The sequence below is a fragment of the Dermacentor albipictus genome, chromosome 5 (assembly GCF_038994185.2).
Source record: "Dermacentor albipictus isolate Rhodes 1998 colony chromosome 5, USDA_Dalb.pri_finalv2, whole genome shotgun sequence".
NCBI lineage: Eukaryota > Metazoa > Arthropoda > Arachnida > Ixodida > Ixodidae > Dermacentor > Dermacentor albipictus.
In genome coordinates this window covers 89,266,797-89,288,650 of record NC_091825.1, presented here as the reverse complement: position 1 = coordinate 89,288,650, position 21,854 = coordinate 89,266,797, and the positions used below count along the sequence as shown (strand labels likewise).

Genomic DNA, 21,854 nt, shown 5'->3' with positions numbered 1-21,854 from the left:
CTTAAATTGTTCACCTCATTTCGACCATAGATGTGTGTAGTACTTGCTCAGTACCTGCAAAACTCGACTCCTTTGGGTGACAGCGTGTCGCCGGAAGCCCCGGAGATATGAACGCTTAAGCCACTGATCAGGCGCAACTTCCGGCGCAGGCTCGCCGTGCGTACGATTGTTGGGTTGGTGCGTGTCCGGCGGACGTGAACCGAGAGCAAAGACACAAGGATATCGCGTGACGTCCCTGTAGTTGCAAAAAGGCAGCTGTGGGACGACGAAGCATAGGGAAAATAACACACACACAACCGTGCTGACTCGCAGCTTGACAGACGCGCAAATCAAACATTTGCAGCACTGTACATGTCGCATACAGGATAGCAAAAACAAAAAGCAAACATAGGTAGATGTTCGACCCTGGTGATCACTGTAACTGTACCGGTTATCAGCCTGCAAAACGGCATCATGGTTCTGTTTCACTCCGTCGTTCACTCTTGCGTACATGTGTACAAGTACATGTACACTTGTACATATGCGTCTTTTAAAAGCGAGAGTTCATGCGTACGTTCATCGCAACGTTGTTCTTGTTATTTACAGTGCAACGCTAGCTCTAGGTCGCATATGGGATTTGACCCTCGTTACAGAGTGTCATTACGGACATTGTGGCATACGCTATCTTGTCGACTCTGATTGGCCCAGAGGGCTGCTACGGCCTCTCTGGTTGTTTCATATTGAGCCATTACATAATTTGACAACATGGCGGAATTTGGAAGTTTTCTTCACCACGTTGTTCTCAACACTGTTAATAATTAATATTGTCAATATGCACCGCCATGCACCAATACGCACCACCATGTCGTCGAATTCTGCCGTCGCGGCGTTTTGAGCCATTCAGAGAGGGCATAGCTGCCCATCAAACGGACAGTGTGGCGGAATTTGCTCTCCTGCAGTGAACTATGCACATAATGATGATATGTTTTTTCTTCCTCGCCGACCTTCCCTCGAACTCAGGTGTGGGATTCGCATCGATGACCATGATCGGGCTGAGCAACATCTACTACATCGTACTCATCGCCTACACCCTGTACTACCTGGTTGCCTCGTTCCACAGCCCGCTGCCTTGGGAGCAGTGCGGCAATGAGTGGAACACCGAGCGCTGCCTCGGCATCCGCGAAAACATCTCCAGCCTCGCCCCGCGGAATCTCACGGCTGCCCAGGCTGTCTCGTCCGTCAAGGAGTACTGGGAGTGAGTGTCGCGACCACGTTTGCCATCATCCCATGATCGCGGAACGCGTGCTGCTTTTGCGCAGTGTCATATCAAATGCATCTGTGATGTAATTTTGTATGAACCACACTTGCCACGTCTGGAACGCTGACGCCTTGTTCACTTGTAAGCCCTTGGATTAGCTATTCCAACATGTAGCGGGGTGGGGGGAAGTACGCGTAATACGCTATAGCGAGAAAAAGAAAGTTGGTGGAACTTATAGTGCAGATCAATTAAAAGCTACCGGGAATCAAACTTCCTGGACCGAGTCTGTGATGACTCGGAGGTCACGGGATTCACAGGCTCGCAAGCGCTACAGTCTAAATTGAACATAACACATCCGGATAAGGGGAATTAAGTGCAACTCATTTACAACGATCCCCGATGTAACAATTTATCGGTTGTAACGAGCATATTTCGGTGCACTTACCATTTTCCTACTCTACATATTCAGACTGCGTTCATATATAACGAGCATATCTTTTAATGCGCCGTACTGTTACAATAAACACGTCAAACGCAAAGTGAAAAAAAAAAATCAAAATAGGCCCTCTGAAAGGCGAGAGTCGCGTGCCGCTCCTTAGATGAGCAAATTTGGACCAACTGCCGCTGAAGCGTTGCTGCTGTTGCTTTCGATTCTACACGCGACCCGAGTCGTTGAGAACGCGGCAATGCGCCGTGCAATTTGCCGGTGGTTACTACGCCGTTATCTGGAGATCAGCGGGATCACGGTTGGTTGACACTTCGTTTTAGGTTACTTCTGATGATGGATCGCGATGACATTCAACCTTTCGAACTTCGCACGACTTTTTGGGCCCAAGTGACACAGAAAATGCATAACTTCGCGGCTCTCGGCGCGCTTAGCCTCGCGTGGCTGACGCACAACCATGGCATCTTTAAGGGCGCCATAACGGCGAGACCTTTGCAAAACGGCGGCGTGTATGTCAGTGTAGTTTCCGCTTCTAGCCAACTTTTTTTTTTAAATTTTACTACACCAGCCGCGAGCCATTTCGGCTCGTTGCGCCGTATGCAGTCAACCGTATGCCGTGGCCGACGAACGACCTTGAGCCGCCGTTGCCTAGCAACGCCGCAGCCGCGCTCCAACAGATGGCGCCGCCGTCGACACCGCTGCCGTGCCGCTCGCTCCACCAGATGTGCTCCGCCGGGGTAGAGGGAGAGGAGGTGTCGCCTCTCAAAGAATTACATGACAGATGTCTTCCTGCAAGCAATTGCATCAGTACTCCATACAAAATTTTGAATGAAAACTCATGCCCAAACATTTTGTAAGTTGTATAACTGATGTCTTTTATCTAAATGAACGAGAATAAAATAAACCCAGACTGACTGCAAACAATATGCTGTTATTATGTTAATAAGCTGCCGACCGATGGAGCCATGAGCACATTATCGGGAGAGCTCATTGTGTCTTGACTGATGGTGAAATGAAAGACATTCTTTTCTTATGCTTTCAGGAACAATGTGCTGGGCATCACCAATGGCTTGGAGGAAGTTGGTTCTCTGCGGCCTGAACTTGCCCTCTACCTTCTCTTGGCCTGGTTCCTTGTGTACATAGTTATTTGGAGAGGACTCCATCAGAGTGGCAAGGTGAGGCCCTGTCAAATGTGTCACTTGAAGGCCTACACACAGGCAGTTATGTTTCATGAAAGCCACTGCACTTCTAATCCATGTTTAAAAAGTACTCTGACACTGTTGCCAGAATGCAACCTATTTCATGGAGCTATCCTCAGATGTCAATGTCCAGAGCAAGATGAATGCCACACTTACGCCATCTTAACAATGAGGTCCCTCCCTAGCAACGTTCCCCCTCTCCCCTGTTTTCCTCTTTCGCATTATAGAGAGCAAACATACGTTGAAAACTAGAAGAGCACCAGCAACGGCTCGCCCATAGTCATCAACATAACATGACAGACTAGGTTACTTAGCCTGCGGCACACTGGGCGTCTTTTTTTAATGCTGTTTATAACTTTGCATGAAATGCTTTCTACAAGCCACTCTTGAGCAGTAGGAGCTCAAAACAAAGTTTGCTAGGTCCATCCATCCATCTGTTCTGTTCTGTTACACTGCAGTATGTGTATTGGTCATCCTCGTTCCCTCATTGTTAAAGTTGCCATTGTGTTGCCTTCCTGCCCCTGTCTTTTTCGTTGTTATGCTGTCATCATTGTTGTGGCACACAATTCTACAAGTTTACATGGAATTGAAGCTGTGTGCGAAGTTGGTGGCATTGGTGGTAGTGGGGATCAAGAGTAGAATGCTTTCACAGTACATTAGTTCACAGCTGCCAGAATCACTGAACTCTGCTGGTTGATCATTTTGCATGTACGTCAGTGAATTTGAGAATGTTGCCAGCATTCGATTGTTGATGGCTGCTTTTTTTGCATGCTGTGCAGCCATAGGGGCTATACAAGCTTGCACTATTGAAAGCTTGTACATTGAAAGAAATTCTTATGCAGTGCCATGCAGCTACAGTGCCTTGTCTTAATTATGTCGTCTCACCAATTTGCACATTACAGATTATTTGGTGCACAGCACTCTTCCCCTATCTCATTCTCTTCATCCTGTTCATCCGTGGAGTCACATTGGAAGGTGCCTCAGAAGGGCTACTATACTACCTGCGTCCCGATTGGAGCAAGCTCAGAGATCCGAGGGTGAGCCACAGCCCTCCATTTTGTGCCACACAGAGGCAGTAGTGTCTTCATTTTGCGCTTCATGTGAGTTGCTAGCTTACAGAAAAAAAAAAGAAAGACAGAAACCCATCAAAGGAAATACACAATGGATTAAGTTGTTCTCTATGTGTGTGTGTGTTGTTATCTGTATATATATATGGTTACAATAGCATTTAAAAGAACTATGGGGGCAGTTAAGCAATTCTTAAGATTAAGACGTTATTGCACAAGTCTGTGAATGTCATCCAGATTACCTCGGTTTCTGCGCATGCACTACACTTTTCTTTTGATACGAATAATGTTACGCGTTATCCACAGTTATTTACGTTTTATAGACTTTATTTTAGTTGGGATAAAGTTACTTTCACAGAATGCAATGCCTTCCTTAAATTTCTGCTATAGCTTGTCTACAGTTTCCTATCGTGTCAATATCACTGCACTTGACACTGTCAGCGGTAAAGTGAATCTTTGGTCACCACACGGGGCTTCACTGAAAAATCTCTCGGAGCAACATGCTCACCCAGTAAAATGAAAGCATGTATCATTCACTTGTGCATGTCACTTTGTTAGCTGCACACTTGAAAAACATTTTCAAGGTGTGCATTGGGCCCGTTCGACCTGCTGATTGCTAGGCACTCCGTTTGTAAGCGTTCTGCATACATGTATAGAACACATTTGTTGTGTTGACGTGAGCGACCCTCCACCCCTGTCGAGGTGTGATGAACTCTGAAAAGAGAATGACAAGCATTGACAGGGGCCAACCTGTCACCATGTCAGCCCTCCATTCTTGTCTGCAGGTGTGGATTGCGGCTGGGACACAGGTGTTGTTCTCATACGGCATCGGCATTGGTGCCAATGTTGCGCTGGGTAGCTACAACAAGTACAACCACAACTTTTACAGGTTGGTGCAGATGATAAAACTTGTCCAGAACAGAGCTAGGTTACCTAGCCCCCCCGCTATTTTACACTTTGTTATGTTGTACCTAAACAAATGATCCCTTCATTTTTTTTACTCTATATTTTCTTAGTTCTCGCTTGCTGTACCTTAATTATGTGAGGTGATAATGTCCAGACATTCCAATTTTACACCTTTCGATCTAGTTAGACAATGAGCCCATTGCTATAGTATCTGTATGCAGTACCTCCATATACATGCAGACACCAGTGGCTGAAAGTTTGGTATGGACAAACAGTTCACGAATATATCACATAGTATCATCAATACCATCAATATAATATATATCATATCAAAAGTAAAATTAGTTATTACGCAAAATACATTGCTGGCATATCAGCAGTGCTCTTAGCTGTTTTTCTAGATGTATTCATTACATTGTAAAGGTGTTTGAATAGTGCAACATTTAGGTTTAATCGAATATGTATGTATCCATACTTGAGAAATAAGGACCTCAAATGCCAAATTGAGTGCTAAGTATTTTCCTACTTCCGAAAGCAGAAAAGAAGCACGCAGAGGGAAAGTTCTAAAAATAAGATATTTTTTATTTCCTTCAATGAGAGTGATGCTATTTGGAGTCCATTCCACTGATCAGCTTTTGTATTTGAGAAAACAGTAACAAATTGACCACACTTTCTGGTTAATTGGCTTGGATGAAGTGCCTGAAGCAGTTGTTGGCAATTTTCATGGCTGGAAAGGTCCAATAAACATACAATAATCACGTTTAATGAGTCACAATTGAATATTTCATGAAATTGAATATAAAGTTCACCATATTAAAAAATGTGTTCACTCGAAATAGAAGTGGCAGACTTGCATTCTGAATTATGAATATTTTAGTTCCTTGTACATTTTTGTTAGTGCTGTGATGGCAATTGCACCTCATGAAACACACTCTCACTGTGTTTGTCATTTTGCAGGGATTCCATGATCGTGTGCACTATTTGCAGTGGAACAAGTCTTTTTGCTGGTCTGGTCATATTCTCAGTTCTAGGTCACATGGCCCACATACAAGACAAGGATGTCTCCGAGGTGGCACGATCAGGTAGCCTTCACACTGCATATTTCTGTGTGCTGCAAACTGATACTTTAGCCTGAATATAGCATATATACGTTTAAAGGTTCATAAGTGCAATACTATAGCTATAGGTGTATGTACTCATAGTATGTACTCATGGTATGAAATGTGACAATAAGAAAGTTGTGACAGTCAGAACAGCCACGTCTGTGATGAACCACAGACTTGCTCACCTGTAATCAGAAGCAGTAATCTCACTCCATAAACGTTCTCGCCCTCGCAGTATACCACAATGCAAATTGCTTCTGCGGGTGCTCCCAGGTAGATTGCAAGCTCAATATCCAGACAATTTGCGGTTATATAGAAAACCTCAGTACTTCACATCCTTACCAAATAACTTGACAAGCACAACATTTCTGTTAAATGGCTTTCAAGAGTGTTTCCTCATGAGCAAAAATACACACAGTGCATAAAATCCAAAAGAAACCTGGAGCTGTTTTCAGGCCAGACTCTGCAAACTACATTGCATAGTCCGTGGCCATTGATGAAATGTTGCTGCACCACTTTCATCCATAAAGTAAATTGTAGTCAGAACAACGGTAACATTCTTCCTCTACATTGCCGAAGAAGACCCGGCCTGTCCTATCAGTAGCCATAGTGATGGCTACTGCCTTCCGAGATTCTGAGGGCCCATTGGTCGCAGATTTTCTGCAGAAGCAGCAGCCAGTCAGCGGAGAATACGCTACGATCCTCCGATTCGTTACTTGTGAGGTGCCATCAAGGCTAAATGATATGGCACACCTCAGAAAAGGGTCATTCTCCAAGAGAACACACCTCCACACAGCGTTCCTGTGGAAATGGCTGCCATCCACATTTGTGATTTTTCTGCGCTTGAAGACCCGTATTCAGTGTATCTTGCCCAGTCCAACATTTACCTTTTTCCCAATGTGAAGAGTGAACTCTCTGGGGTAAAGTTTTCAAATGACGAAGCCGCCTTTCGAGCCACTGTTCATTCAAACCGTCATTTTAGAGGGCCACTATTTCCAATTTATTTTGGCTAGGATCGAGGCAATGGAAGATCACTGGGCTGAGTATGTGCACAAACGAGGGGAGTATGTTGAAAAGAAACATGTGATTAGTTATGTCAGCTGGCCACTTCCTTGTGGTTGATGCCCAGAACTTTTGGGACAACCCTCATACAAGTATATGGTTACTACGGCTGAAGGCTTAGCATGTTGTGCAACTGTGGCTACGTAAATGCCCTTTTTGACAATATGAATGGCACCGTATGTTACAAAAATGTTCTACATTGTTCTTTCTGTCAAAATAAATCACCGGACATGTTGCATGCACTGAAAACCACTGCAAATTGCAAGGTCTGCCAGTCTTAATTTCCTGACAAACTCCGATTGGCTGCTCACTGAGTAATAATTGGTCCCATTGCACTGTTGTTACACTTCTATGAAATTGTTGCATGAAAGATCACATATAATCAGAACACACACAAAATGTAGTGCAACCAAATGTATAACTAAAGACGTAACTTGTATGTAACTCGGTGGTGCAATCGAGTCTTTAATATTGTGGCATTACAACCACTTGCACTTGCTCCTGCACAAGTATACAACCTGTGCAATCAGAGAATCGAATCAGGGCTGTACATTATGGAATAAAAAATCGCTGATGATTACGTTACTTCCTAATGCGAAATTTGAGCGCAGCTCTTCAGCTGTTTCGGCTTTTTGACATACTGAGGCAAAGAATTCGAGCAAGACATGTATGTGCAGTTACAGACAACTTTTTATTCTTCACACATATTCCTTCTTCAAGAAACACTCCACTACCCGTTCTTGATTGTTATGAAGGAAACTTTGTTGTCAGATAAATAGATGGATATATGCTTGACTTGCTGCACCACGCAGTGGCGAACAGAGGCGGCTATGCGTTTCGGCTTTGGCAGCAGCACATCATCGAGATCAGCCACCACTGAGCCGGCACTCTGATTGCCGCTGCACAGGGGTGGCATTAGAGGAGGAGCGAAGAGAGCAAGGCTCGCGCTCTATGCGAGAGATGGTGCCATAACCCCGGCTATGGGGTTATGGCGAAGGGCGATGGCGCTGCAAAACGCAGGAATGGGCTTCAAAGAGCTGCGTTTTAAAATAAAACTTCAGGAGAATCTAAGGATCGCATAACGCACAATAGAATGGAAAATAGTAGGTGGTACATATCAAGACACCCGAACTGGGCAACATCGATAAGTAGTGTAGCTGGTAGTGTAATTGATATTCTAGTTGACATTAAGATGAAGAAATAGCGTTCGGCAGGCCGCGTAATGCATAAAGGAGGTAACCGGTAAGCAACAAAATGGGTGCCAGGAGAAGGCAAATGTCAACGATGGCAGGTGGTGCGAAAACATTTGGAAATTTTAAGGCGTAAAGTGGAGGCAGCTGTAGCAAGACTGGCATAATTGGAAATTTCTGGCAGATGCCTTCATCCAGCAGTCGACATGAAATAGAATACTCACACGAGTACATTGTTTATCCTTTTTTCCAGTGACCGTTTTTCTCTGGCTAACCCCTGTTACAGTGTTATCGCTTGGAGCAAGACGTGCCTATATGTATCAGAACTTTCCCAAATGTCGCCAATTCTATAGCAAAAGAACCTTGTCTAATTAGATTGCGTGTGCGATGCGAATAGTGGTCTACATTATAGAATGTATGCAAGCACCAGCGATCATGCTGGAATGTACGATAAGTCGCACATAAATGGCTGATGCACTTGACCTGTAGACCAGATTTTGATGACCAGCAATTGTGCTCACTGCTATCATTGTGCTCTGAGCGTTACTTGCTTTTCAAGGCACAAGTTCACCCAATAGAGAGTTAGATTCGTGATTCACAGTTTTGCCATTGACTGGTTCTTCACCGTCATTACACCATGGCAACAGGATAATGATAATGATGACTTGCTCAGTATGCCCACACATTGGTATGCTGCATATGCAGGACCTGGCCTTGCGTTCCTGGCCTACCCCGAGATGGTGGTGCAGTTACCTTTTGCACCAGTCTGGGCAGTACTCTTCTTCCTCATGCTCATCGTTCTGGGCATTGACAGCCAGTTCTGCACCGTTGAGGCACTCGTCACTGGACTGGTGGATGAGTTTGCCTCTACGCTGAGACCGTACCGCCGCCTCTTCACTTTGAGTGTCGTCGTCGTCCAATTCCTCCTGGGGCTACCCCTGGTTACTCAGGTAAGAGGAGTGTAGCATCTTACATGAAAAATACAGTCTAGACCTGTCAGCACAGATCGCAATGGAGACACAAGACCAGCCATTACTAATGCTGGTATCTCATGAGCTATATTTTTGAAGAGCCAATGTGGCGAGCCAACAAACCACACACAACCTTATCCTCTACATCTCTCTTATCCAGTGTGGTGCTTGCAAAATCTACCATGCTATGTTTGATTATTGCAGCGCTTAATTGCACAAATGATTGGCCTTGTGTCTTCAATGTGTCTGTGACAGAGTTCAAGATGCACTTCTGCTTTGTCATAAGTGAGCTTCTTGGCATGCTTTTTGCTGTTGTTTCGAGGCCCTTCACATTCTTCATCTGTTTTGCAGGGAGGCATGTACATCTTCCAGCTGATGGACTTCTTCTCGGCTAGCGGTGTCTCACTGCTGACTGTTGTCCTCTTCGAGATTATCGGCTTTGCCTGGATATATGGTACGCACGCAGTCTCGGCCACAGTTTTGCGAGGACACGCTGTCATCTCAGTCTACTCAGGCGTCGCCTTAATTACACTCACATGACTTACACTAACTCTCTTGCAGGTGCGAAAAGGATCTACGCCAACATCAAGGACATGATAGGCATCACACCGAACAAATACTTCTTCCTCTGTTGGCTTTTTGCTGCTCCCTGTGTGATTGTGGTAAGTGCATTCTTCAGTGAGTACATACATTTAAATAAATTAATTTTACCTTGTAGAATGAGTGCACTATCTCGAAAAATGCAAGATATAGGCTTTCTAAATCCTAAATAAAGTACAGGGATGTGCCCGTTTCGCTTAAAATGTATGAAAATGATTTTGCACTTACTGCTGCACTGTTCTTCCTCAAATTCCACTGGAGATCGCATCTTGGAGTCTGCATTGTTCAGTGCAACACTTGGCACAGTTAACTGCCAGCTTTTAAAGAAAAAAAATGCAAAGTTTCTTTCATTTATAAGTGCAAGCTGCTGTCACTACAGCGCATGCATAAAATGTGTTGCCGCCTACTGTCAGCTGCAGAAAGCTGCCATTCACGAGGGGTCGCTGCCTGCTCCAGAGTAGTGGGCGACATACAGCAACCCTCTTTGAACAGCTACTTTCTGCAGTTGCTGGCAGGTGGCCACGCAAGCTTACGCTTACGTTGTTTTGGCAGCATGCATCTCCATAAACAAAGTTCACCTTGCAAGAACCAGGAAATTAACTGTGCCACTAGTGTTACACTGAACGATGTAGATTCCACAATGCGATCTTACTGCAAAATTTCAGCAAGAGCAGTGAAGAGGTAAGTGTAAAACATGTTTTTCGAACATTTTATGTGCAATATACATGTCCGTGTATAATGTAGCATCCAATAAGACAGGCAGCACATCAGAAAGGCATCACGTGGCCCAAATTTTTGAAAATATTTGAAACCCACTGGAAGTTCATTGGATGCAGCTTTTGGTATGACTGGCCATACATTGGGCTGCACGAATCTTGCTTGGCAGGGTTTAAATGGCAGAACTAGCACCATACATTGTAACAATGAACATTGCTAAGTTCTAAGTTCTATAGATGAATGTGTACACTGATACCATCATGGGCAAGGCTATGGTGATTAGAGCTGCCAATTAATGAAACACATTAGTCAAAGTAACATTTGCAAAAAAATGCTGTCTCTCCCGTAATTGAGAGTAGATGTAAGCATGAAATAGCTACTGGTAAAGCAGATTGGCTGGAGATGAACTAGCCACAATCTTAAGATGGGTATAGTGCATGTTCGCAAGGCCCACCACACCACACCGCACAACCATCTGCAGCCCGCCGGATGCTGACGGCCTGGTCATGCAGCATGGTGCCATCTCTCAAAGGAGGCAGCGTAAAACCCGCACCGCCGAATTCATGAACTGCTGGCGTTGAAAAGAGCACAGGCAACCCTGTCTCAGCGCCAAAAGATGACAATCAAGTGTATGGTGCCCTGTATCTGACTTTTCAACGTCGCTATTGTAAATGACAAATAAAATTTCAGCGCACTAGAAATTGCAGCTTGAGTGACATTGTGAACAAACATTAGGGAAAACTTGGAAGCAATATTTTTTGTAACTTGTTTGTGGGGGCAGTAACTAGTGTGTGTAATGCAGTCGTGTACAAAGGGGTTGGAGCCAGAGACCACATTTTCTTAACTTTTGTCTGGTTGCCCGGATGATCTCGTTCTGTTCTCGCAACTTGTCCTGATGTTCTCATTTAAGTGCCCGGATAATGACTCTGTCTTTCGGTTCAAGTTCACTTGAAGATCGCCAACAACAGTAGCTAATAGCATTTCATGCTTAATAAGTGAATTTGTAGGCGAAAAGACAAAAACATTAGCGATGCAAAGTGCTACAGCAATTCTGATGAGGACTGAGGTCCTCTATGGTGTCTACAACTGTTTCATTCTGGTGATGAAAACAAAACCGTAGGTTTGATTCCTAGCTGCAGCAGTCGCACATGGATTGGGTAATGCCAAAAATGGCCATTGGCATATGAAGATGCACGTTAAAGAACTCTGCATAGTCAAAATTACTTCATATTCTTCCACTGTGCTGTCCCAAGTTATTTTAACCCCTACGTGTTTCCTTTTCATTTTAATAATTCCATCCAACACAACTTTCTCCTTTATTTCTTTTGAATTTTGAGACCTTCCAGCATGAATATAAAGTGGCTGAAGTGCAATTAACTGAAGCTATATGATTATAGTCACGACCACTTGGCTCTGCGCAGTCTACAAATCTTATGATAGTGCTTTACCAGTGGGAAGAGCTTTCGAGCTACACATATTGCTGCTTTCAAATTTATAGGGAAAGCTGTAAGGCATTATCCCTATAACTGCAAAAGTGTATTGCTGCGCCTTTCCATATTTACATGTTCGATGCGTACATATATAGCGCCCACCTGTAATCTTATGTATTTTGAATCTGCAGCCAAACATAATAAACCTTGGCACTAAAAGGATGACACAAGGAGGATCCAGGATAGGGCACTACACTCAACTGACGTCTTCATTATGTTGCACCTCCACTCTTGGGAAAACAGACACAAGCAGCTTCTGCAGAGAAGCCATCATGACAGACAGAGCAAGAGAGCAAATAATACAAAATATTCTAAAAAAATGAAAGTCAGTGTTGTACAGAGCTGTACACACACTATCGACACGTTCTGATCCAAGTGATCTGATAAAAGATGCTTCTGATAATTTTCAAGTAGTGGTATCTTGCTCCTTTTCACTGCACTGCACATGCTCCATACATACTGAAGATGTCAGCTGACCGTAATGCCTTGCCCTGTCTCTTTCTCATGTGTTCCTCATGTTTATGCTAAGTTTTATCACGAACACACACCAACTAACTAACCCGTCAATTCATTGAGCTAGAATGCCCTAACACTTCCTTCTGAATTATGTAACAAATTATGGTGCTGCCATCTATGATCACTACATGGAACTAACACAAGCCTTACATGTCTGTAATTGCAATGAACGGGTTCTAGTACTTATTCAGAACAGTTATTAGTACTAAAAATTGGGAAGACAACCTGAGCTTGTTCAAAACATGGAACAAATTAAGGATTGTTTAAATTGTGGTAGTGCTTGTATTTGCATGACATGCTTGTGAAAAGAGTTCCAGTTTATATGGTTAATTGTATGCATGAAGAAGAAATAAGTAAATGTGATCATACTGTGTTGAGGCTATTGTTTGTAGCCTATGCCCTGAGGGCAGAAATAATCAAGCCTTTGTTTTTATGCAGGGAATGCTGGTGTTTTACATAGCCGTGCCTGAGCCAGTGACATACTCAGACCACTACGTCTATCCCTGGTGGGGCGAGATGATTGGCTGGGGCATGGCTCTTGCTTCCATCATCTGGATTCCTACCTATGCCATTTACTACCTCTGGAACAGCTCAGGAACCCTCCTAGAGGTAGGCACATTTCTTCAAATGTTTTGCTGTCTGCAATTGTAGACACGCACCTATGGCTTGTACGTGCACACAAATCCACACCCACATGGATAGTTGTGGGGTGCTTATCACACATAAAGAATTAAGCTAGTGTGGATGTCATTGCAAAATATTCATCTGCTTTTCTTTAAAAAAACACTAAAAAGGAATGCTAAATCAGTTTAGACCGATGAAGTATTCCTTCAGAACTTGATTTTCACTTATTTTGCAAAACTGCACTAAAACCACAGCACTGGTATGTCAGTGTGATGTCGTAGATTTCAGATTATATATTGTTATATTATTTGGGCTATTTTGACATAGTGAATGTTCAGCAAACTCAGTTCAGTCTTTAGCTTCTTTAGAATGCAATTAATAGTCTATTTTTACTGATAAGGAAATTAACTCCACCCGAGCAGACAGCATTCAATATCTATGATGTCATGGCGAGTTGGTGCGGGAACTTCAAGGCAATGGTACCACGTGTTTTTCATATTTTGCATCTTTTCTGGTTTGTCAAGCCTCTTCTCATAGTCAAAGTGGCTTTTATGTAGAAGTGTAATGTACTCGTACAGCACGACTTATTTTTCTCTTTACTGCCCCTTTAAGCCTGGCTTGGCGACTCACAAAATGGGTCCAAGTTGCTGCTGCGCATTTTGTGTGTTTTTAAAAATGTTTTATCATATATGAGAACAGTGAACTACACCTACACGCACATCACCTACATGCATATCCTGTGTTAAAATAAAGCATGCTCACAATACTTGCCAACTGTGGCGCAGATATGGTAATGGGTTGTCTAATAAAGCAATGAAGAAAAGTTGAGTGTTTGTTATACCTGAGAAAGCTGTCCATGAAACTCTCAGGAACCTGAGAAGCCAGTTCTAGAACACCAGAGTCAATACAGAATGCAACGCCTTTTGCAATAAAATATATGTAATGATTTTTATAATGCGCTCAATGAGATGCGCTATGTTCAGCAACTAACAGCTTATTGATTCCTGCCGTGTCATATTGTAGGCCTACCTGAGCCACATTATTGTTGTCCAGACAGTTTTGTTTGCCTAATAGCAGCATATAATCTACTTAGTGATTTCTTTTGTTGTTGTTGTGCATGCTAAATTGTCACGTGATTTTCTCATATATTGCTCGGTGATCTCATTAAACTGTATGAAACTGTTTATAATGTTTGTCTACCTGTCATTTCTACCCTTGGACCAAAACTAGCCTAGGGCTGTAGATCCAATCAGTGATTTGTAAGTTCTGTGTACAGACGAAGAACACAGTGAAACTAAATCAACCAATGAAAAAAAGAAGTGAAGCGAAGTGCCTGATGAGAGGCTTACTTAATTTCCTTCTGCAGCGCATCAAGAAAGGCGTGACCCCTCAAGTCGTGCCACGCAAGGTACAGGAGGGCAGTCCAACCTCCGACGAAAGCCTGGCCTTAGAGCCGCCTACCAACATAGTACGAGTGCTGCTCCAAGAAAAGTCCTGATCACTGTCACCGCAATCACCACCGCTCGGTCTGAACTTCAGTTTACTTGTTTTGCGGCAACCCAGCATGCAGAACGCGGGGTCGAATGCCGGTTTGGCGAAACTTGACGGTGCTCGTTTCTCTGCCTGTTGGTTCGGCGAGAACACGCTGTCTCTCTCTCTCTCTATCTCCCCACATTATCCTGTTTCACTATCTTAATTTATCCTGTTTCATCTTCGCCAAACATGTGCAAGGGATACAAAATGCCGGTTCGCGGCCTGTGTCTGTCTTTTCACTGAAGCAGCACACGCATGCTTCCAGTAAGGGCCGCTCCTGCCTGGGATGCAGCGAAAAATGTTTACATCACCGGCTGCTGTAGGCAATGTCAGCTGACTGTCATTGACAGTTGTAGGATATAACTTGTCCCATGGTTAGTGTGTAGGTGTAGGACACTTGTCATTTCTGTCACAGTTAGTGTTGTGTGACAGAAGGCAGTGGAAAGAGTTCGGTTGGTAGAATCAAAAGAAATTGGCAACCTTCTATGGCAGCAACAACTACAAGTTGTTTCCTTGTGTGAATATTCATGGAAAAGACTCGTGGTAAGTGGCAAGAACTGATCATCACAGCAAAGGTGATGGCACTTTGTGAACATGCTTCATTAAAGTTAAACATTAAGGTGCATTTGCCCTTTCCCAGTTTTGTTATGTGCCATGACTTTGAAACAATGTTCGTCTTCCATTTAAATGAGCATGAGAGAGGAAAAAATTTCCGACAACATTTAAAGGAGCTAGCTAGGGCATGGCATGAATATGTTTATGTCCAGTTTAACAAAATGTAAACAAGAATCCTCCTGCCCAGTCATAATGTGTTTGCAGTTCTTAACGGGCTGTGGATACTTATAGTGGATAAGAAAACTACCACAATGTTTAAGTTACCTAGTTTTCATCATAAGAGTTGTGGATTGCTCTGGACTTCCAGTTGAGAATGTGATAATCCAACATTGACGAGATCATGTTGGATAGACAGCGCATTATATGTGCTTGCAGCTGATAGGGCAAGGTGTGACAGTTGTTGCAGTGTATTTGATGCTTGGCATCATTCAGGCATGAAACACTGATAAAAGAGCTCAGAAAAAGTTATCATTGTTGGAGCATTTACTTCAGTTTTCTTGGAAAGGTGGTTGAAGAAGAGGGCTGCATTCCACTCGTAGACAAAGCATGACCTAGCATTTGGGGCATTGTTTTAGTTGGATAATTTTTAAATGTGCCATTTTGTATTTTTCTTTTCTCTTGTGTAAAAATGAAACATATTTTCACAATTTACCGAGGTTCAAGGAAGTGTTCCAATCATCAAACCTTTATTTTCTTTAACATTTCTTGTTGTCCAGATGCAGGACATCATAACTTTGTCCAAACACCCTGATATACTGACTTTATCTGTCATTCCTTAAGTAAATTTGCACAGCTGCCCAGTATAGACATCAATGAAGATATGTTAAGTGATAGCTTTATGTCTTGTCCCTGATAAAGCAGTGGCAATAACAAAAAAAGGCTAAAATATTGGCATTATTAGATTTGTGGATGATGTACACTGTTGCTGACATACTCATGAACTTTCTGTCAGCAATAAAATTGTCCTGCATCGTTTCAAGATTGTGCGTAGTGAAACCAACAGTGCATCATTTCACTGCATAGCTCAAACTGTTAAGCAAACTCATGTGATAAACTTGGATATTCTGTCAGATTCGTGTTCAGTGGTGAAGTGTAACTACTGGACTTGTACACTGTGTTACTGGTGTCCTGCAGAGGGTGTGTGTGTATATAGGGTGTAAATAACATGGCACTACACATGCAGTGCCAAGACTGTTCCACCTGTTTGTGAAACGAGCATGTTTAAGTGTATGAATATGTAAAGACATCATGGCGCTGAATATTGTATGCACTCTGTTAATGAGAGATGAAAACATGCTTTACACTTTGTACTTGCTTGGTCCTATTGCCATTGGTGCATACATGTCAGCACAGCAATGCAGTAGAACTAGCACGAGTACATGTACGTGATGTGACAGATTCATTACATGTTTGTGTGGTGCCATTCAACAAACTGATTCACTGTCAAGGACGTCCTCACCAGATGAAATTCTGCTTCCAGCGCTGAATGTGTTAACCTGGAATGCACGCACTTGTGGTGCGTTCACATAATTTTGTGGGCTAAGTAACGTCAAGGAGCACATGTTTTGTCAGCAGCAAAATAGTTTGCAAAGACAGAAAACACAGCATTTTCCTGAAGCAAAACTTTCGCATTAACATTTGTTAGCAGCATAGGGTGGCATAATAAAAAATTGAGATCACTTCTGAATCCATTGTAAAACAAACTGTATGCTTCCTCTCTTGTTGCCGATTGATGTTAGAGAATCTGTGGTCCTGCAGCTGAGCACAATGTCTTGGGTTCGATTCCCGTTTGTGGTGGCTGCATTCGAACGAAAGGACACATAGCAACAACACTCCTGCACTAAAATCTAAGTGCACATTAAAGAACCCCAAGTGGTTGAAGTTAAGTGGAGCAAGGTACCAATATACCTATGCAAACAAGGCTGTACTGCTTTCAGCAGAAGAATGCTCAATCTTTCTTACTGGGTAACTTAATGCAGATAGACACAAACAAACAACGGGCAAAGACGAGCATTTCTTGCATCTGTCTGCCACTTTGCACCAAGTTACTGCAGTCAGAATGCAAGGCCAACTAGCCTTTTAGAGGGCTCAGGCGACCCTCGCATCCCAAGTCTTGCTTAATTTGAAACGTTCAACCACATAATTTCATTTGATTCAATTTTTAATGAAGCGTGGCCCCCACTAGTCTCTGCTCTTGCAAGATTCCAAGGCAAAAACATGCTTGGGTGATTGGTCGATTATAATTAGCGGCACTTGATAAGTGGAATCCCGTGGGCATTATAATAAAACGTATAGCGCTTTTGTGAACAGATAGAGTCCTTCTGTCAGATTTTTCTCTGTCCTCAGTTTTTTGCTGCTCATCAGAGGGCAACAATAGTGAGCTGATACAATAACAAACATGGGTCAGGTTAATGTACCGGTTCCATTCCATTTCCATATTTCTTTTTTTTTTTGCACTTCATCAGTGGTCCGAGTGCTGCAATGACTCTGTTACTACCAGGGTCAGCTTACTTGTGACAGTAGACTGTAAGAAAGGAAAAAAATAGAGTGAAAGGAATCGTCACATTATATACTGCCCACGGCTGACACGGTGCAAATTGTCTTTGTACTTTTCTCGTCAATATCACTGCTTTTATATAAGTTTCGGAGGTCTGTTTTAAGTTTACAAACCAGTGCGTTTGATTTTGAGTTTCAGCCTCTTTTATGCATGTGCGTTTAACCCTGCACTGCCAAATTCACACACTGGAACATGTCTGTGAATGCGCTACATTCAGCGAGTTGGCTCTACGTGTTGTACATCTGCTGTTGGATTTGTACATGTTGCTGACGCTGAAAGCTCTCGAAACTTCTATCTTGATTTTAATTTCTTGTCAGTAACCACTGCTTTTTATGCTCTCTACCTTTTTTTTCTTTTGTAAATGTTTTGTCACAGAGCAAGACATCACTCAAGTGGATTTCAAAGAATTCCTGTGTGTTGAATTCACTTTCATGAAGCATTTATAGCAAACGAAAGTGCTTTACACAGCAATGCACAAACATGTTAGCTGCACATGTATTGTGCATTCTCATTAGATTATTCATTTCTTCACAATGTTTGTGCACATGGAAGCACATTACTTCCCTTCAGTGAATTTTTGCTAGTAAGATCTATATTTTTACATGACTTGGAAATCTGCCTTTGTTGTCTTGTACTTGACAATACCATGTGGGCCTAAAGCTTTTCTGGTAAAGCATTTAAAAAAAAAAGCATTTTCATCAAAGCCCGCTATGTTGAAATTCAAGCTGAAATTCCTTTGCATGAACTGTTACAATACTAGCTGTAGCAGCAATTGAGTAATCTTCTCCAACAAGCAAACTGACACTTGAACGAAGTATAGTGCCATGCAATCTTGCTGCGTACTTCCTTCAGCAATCTGTAAAGCCCCAAAGGGGCACCATGTATATATGGCATCTGTACATATGTCATATGTGTGCTTGTTCATACCTTAGTCAGTCACATGCATTAGGTAGGGACAGTGCCTTGGATGTACTTGATGAGAAAGAAAAGTAAACACAAACATTATCGAAGTATTTTGGTAAAAAAAGAAAGGACGTAATAGTAACTTTGTATACTGTTTGTCCCGAAATATGTCTGAAGAGTGAGTGATGCTTGCAGAGCTCTCTGGTTACAGTAGCAGTAGGAACACAGCTATAAAATGCAAACAAAGCCAGGGGCTGTATTCTGTAGGCTCTATTCTGTAATTATTCATTTTATTTTCGATTCTTCTTGCTTGTCGTCACTGGCTTGCATGAAACTATGCAGGCATCAAGCATTCAGTGACATGGACGCTAAAAGGAAAAGCAAAAATAACAAATCAGATTAAAAGATTTCTTGCAGAGTATGCTCCGCCACTTTCGCAGCAGTAGTCATCAGGTATTTAACTACTTGCAGAAAAAAGATTTCCAGGTGTTCATGCTGCACTTACTGTAATATCCCAAATCACTGCCCATGCCCGAGACTCCTTGCGCCTTTCTTGCTTCCAAATACCACTCTCATAAAATGCACCCAGAGATTGCTTCTCTGTGCAAAATGCACACCTGTGCATATGTGGGTAACCTTAGAGGCTGCACGCATAATTTGTGTGCCCATTCAATTGGTCATGTCCTCATAAAAACACACACCCTGTATATATGCAAACTAAACCGTCAACTGAATTTGCAAGTGACATTGTTGCAATGGCATTGCTTGAACATCTTGAGAGTTTTGAAGCTAGTGGCAATAATTTTATGCAGACAATTCACTTCATGCAATGTGTTTGATAGGACAACAAATAAATTACTGTCGTACAAATGCTTTTGAAACATCTCAACTATTGGTAGTGTTTGGCATTTATCCATTATCAGTTCATGAACCTTTGAAGCTGAACACACGAACACTTCATCATCCCTTTATGGAGCAAATTGCAGGGTGTTATCCGGACGGGCATTGACTCAAGATATTATAAACGTGCCAGTATTCACAAGGCCACCTGTAAGCCACAACAGTTCGTAGGAATGGGTGCAAGTCTATTGTGATAGTATATGAGGTGGTACGGGAAGCATCAGCCAATCACAAAGCGTTTTTGCAGACCAAAAACTTTGTGAATTCTACCCCTGGTCTTTATAATAAGGTAAACTATGTGTGAGTCACTCGGGCAACCACCTATTACCACGAGTTGGTGCTCTCAGCGGTTAGATTTGAATTTCATAACAGCAAATCAAAAGCAACAAAGCAGGAATGGAAGTTGTATGATAATTATAGTACAGTGTCCTGCTGGGAAACTTTTCTGATAAGAGATCACATTCACTGCACAAATTTTGTGTCGTGGAAATGTCAGCAGAGGTCCTAGCAACTATCTTCCTAGATCAAGCCACAGCTCTAAAAGAGCAACCATTGAATAAAAATTGTGCCTCTGACAAACAAACAAACAAAAAAAGCAGATTATTCTTGTGATTACTGAAAGAAGTGTTCCGATATCCTGGCTTATATTTTTAAGCAACCCAGACATGTCAAGTTAGCGATGTATCCACGAACATTGTGTGATATACAAGAATATTTTGCCTTGCTGGGCACAACCTTTTTTTAAATACAACTTGGCATTGCAAGAAAAATGCACGGTGTTGTTGCATCCAATGTCGTTCACAATGTTTGTTCTTGGTTAGCAAACGCAAGTTGATCATTAAGCAGTTCATTGACCAAATATATGCTGGAACATTTTATTTTTGCTCTTCTGAGAAATTAGATCGCAGATTTATCACCACAACCTAAACAGCCGCATTGTGCCCATGCCATGCTGGCAAGAATAATGCCATTAAGTATCAACAACCATAAGGCCTTTAATGCTGTTTTTTTGACAGCAGGTAGCAATTTAACTTAAATTAAAGTACATGGCATAGATGAAGCTCACTAATGATTAAAGCCAATAAATGATGTGGAGTATGTACAATAAGAACATCATCTACACATTGATGCCGTGTTTTCAATATGAAAAATTATGTCCCCAATATTTTGCAGTTATTGTTTACCCACTTTTCATGTACTGTGCATCCAGGAGAAAACAAGAAAGCGCATTAGGTCAGCGATTCATCTACTGCAAAGGCCTGTGCCTTTCAACTTTTGTGGACAACACAATCCAGATATGACAATTAATACTTTATGCCAGATATAACTTACTGCCATAAGGCTTGCCCATGCAGCATGGGTTTCAGTGCAGTGTACTTCCCACATGGAATAATGAAGTGGAATTATCGGTCATAAATAGAAATGTTTGTCGTTAAAAGGTCCTTGCATAAATGTCAGTGAGCATATGGAGTGGTAGTCATGACCTGGCAAAGTTAGCGACTGTTTTACTGTTTGACAAGGAATGCGATGTCAAATAGAGAAATTTGAAGATCTCGTATTGACTAAATGCATCAAAAAGCACAAGAAGCTATATACAGTTTTCAACTAAGGTTTTGTGGCACTGTTCATAAATACTATTTTATGCTACATTGAGGTAGTGAGGACATACCGGTTAGTGAAAAATAAGTGTTGTTGTTACGTCAGACCTGACACAGTTAGCATGCACGTCCACACATTTCATCATGTAGTGTGATGTCTTAGACAAATCAATTGCGCATAGTACAATTAGCACAACTATAAATTTGGTTGACGCTGCTTTTCTTATGAATGTGGATAGCTGTTTTCTTGGTGAATTCATCCTTGTGAAAAAGCAGATTCCTTTCCACTGTTTGTATTGGCAGTTCCAAGGCATGATGTATGTACACCACCTGTAGTTTCATTGTGTAGTAATAAAGGTTGATGTCCAGTGAAATGCTGTGCGACTTTTGTATCGAACAAAGGAAGAATGTCAGACCACCAAACAAGCTACTTTGCTAGAGTGTGTAGTGGGGCTACCTGCCAAAATGAGTTTACTAGAACATCATTGATCTATTTATAGATTTCGTACACGCAGGGTAAAGTGTCCATAATTATAGCCACCACTCGGCCACCATTTACATGTCGCTAATAATTACTACTGCTAGTCCTTCATCACATTTATTGCATGGAAGTGCCAAAAT

General features: G+C 42.3%; 1 protein-coding gene across 1 annotated transcript in view; it reads left to right on the top strand.

Annotated features, from left to right (window-relative positions):
- LOC135906876 (sodium- and chloride-dependent GABA transporter 1-like) overlaps positions 1 to 21,607 on the top strand; it is a 61,849-nt gene extending 40,242 nt beyond the window's left edge. The window contains exons 3-12 of the mRNA XM_065438506.2: positions 1,000 to 1,234; positions 2,725 to 2,857; positions 3,784 to 3,918; positions 4,734 to 4,837; positions 5,812 to 5,936; positions 8,915 to 9,159; positions 9,532 to 9,634; positions 9,742 to 9,842; positions 12,942 to 13,112; positions 14,494 to 21,607. Of these exons, the coding sequence (XP_065294578.2) occupies positions 1,000 to 1,234; positions 2,725 to 2,857; positions 3,784 to 3,918; positions 4,734 to 4,837; positions 5,812 to 5,936; positions 8,915 to 9,159; positions 9,532 to 9,634; positions 9,742 to 9,842; positions 12,942 to 13,112; positions 14,494 to 14,625 (1,484 nt within the window). The 3' untranslated portion in view covers positions 14,626 to 21,607. The remainder of the gene's footprint in view (positions 1 to 999; positions 1,235 to 2,724; positions 2,858 to 3,783; positions 3,919 to 4,733; positions 4,838 to 5,811; positions 5,937 to 8,914; positions 9,160 to 9,531; positions 9,635 to 9,741; positions 9,843 to 12,941; positions 13,113 to 14,493) is intronic.
- Positions 21,608 to 21,854: the final 247 nt, after the last annotated feature.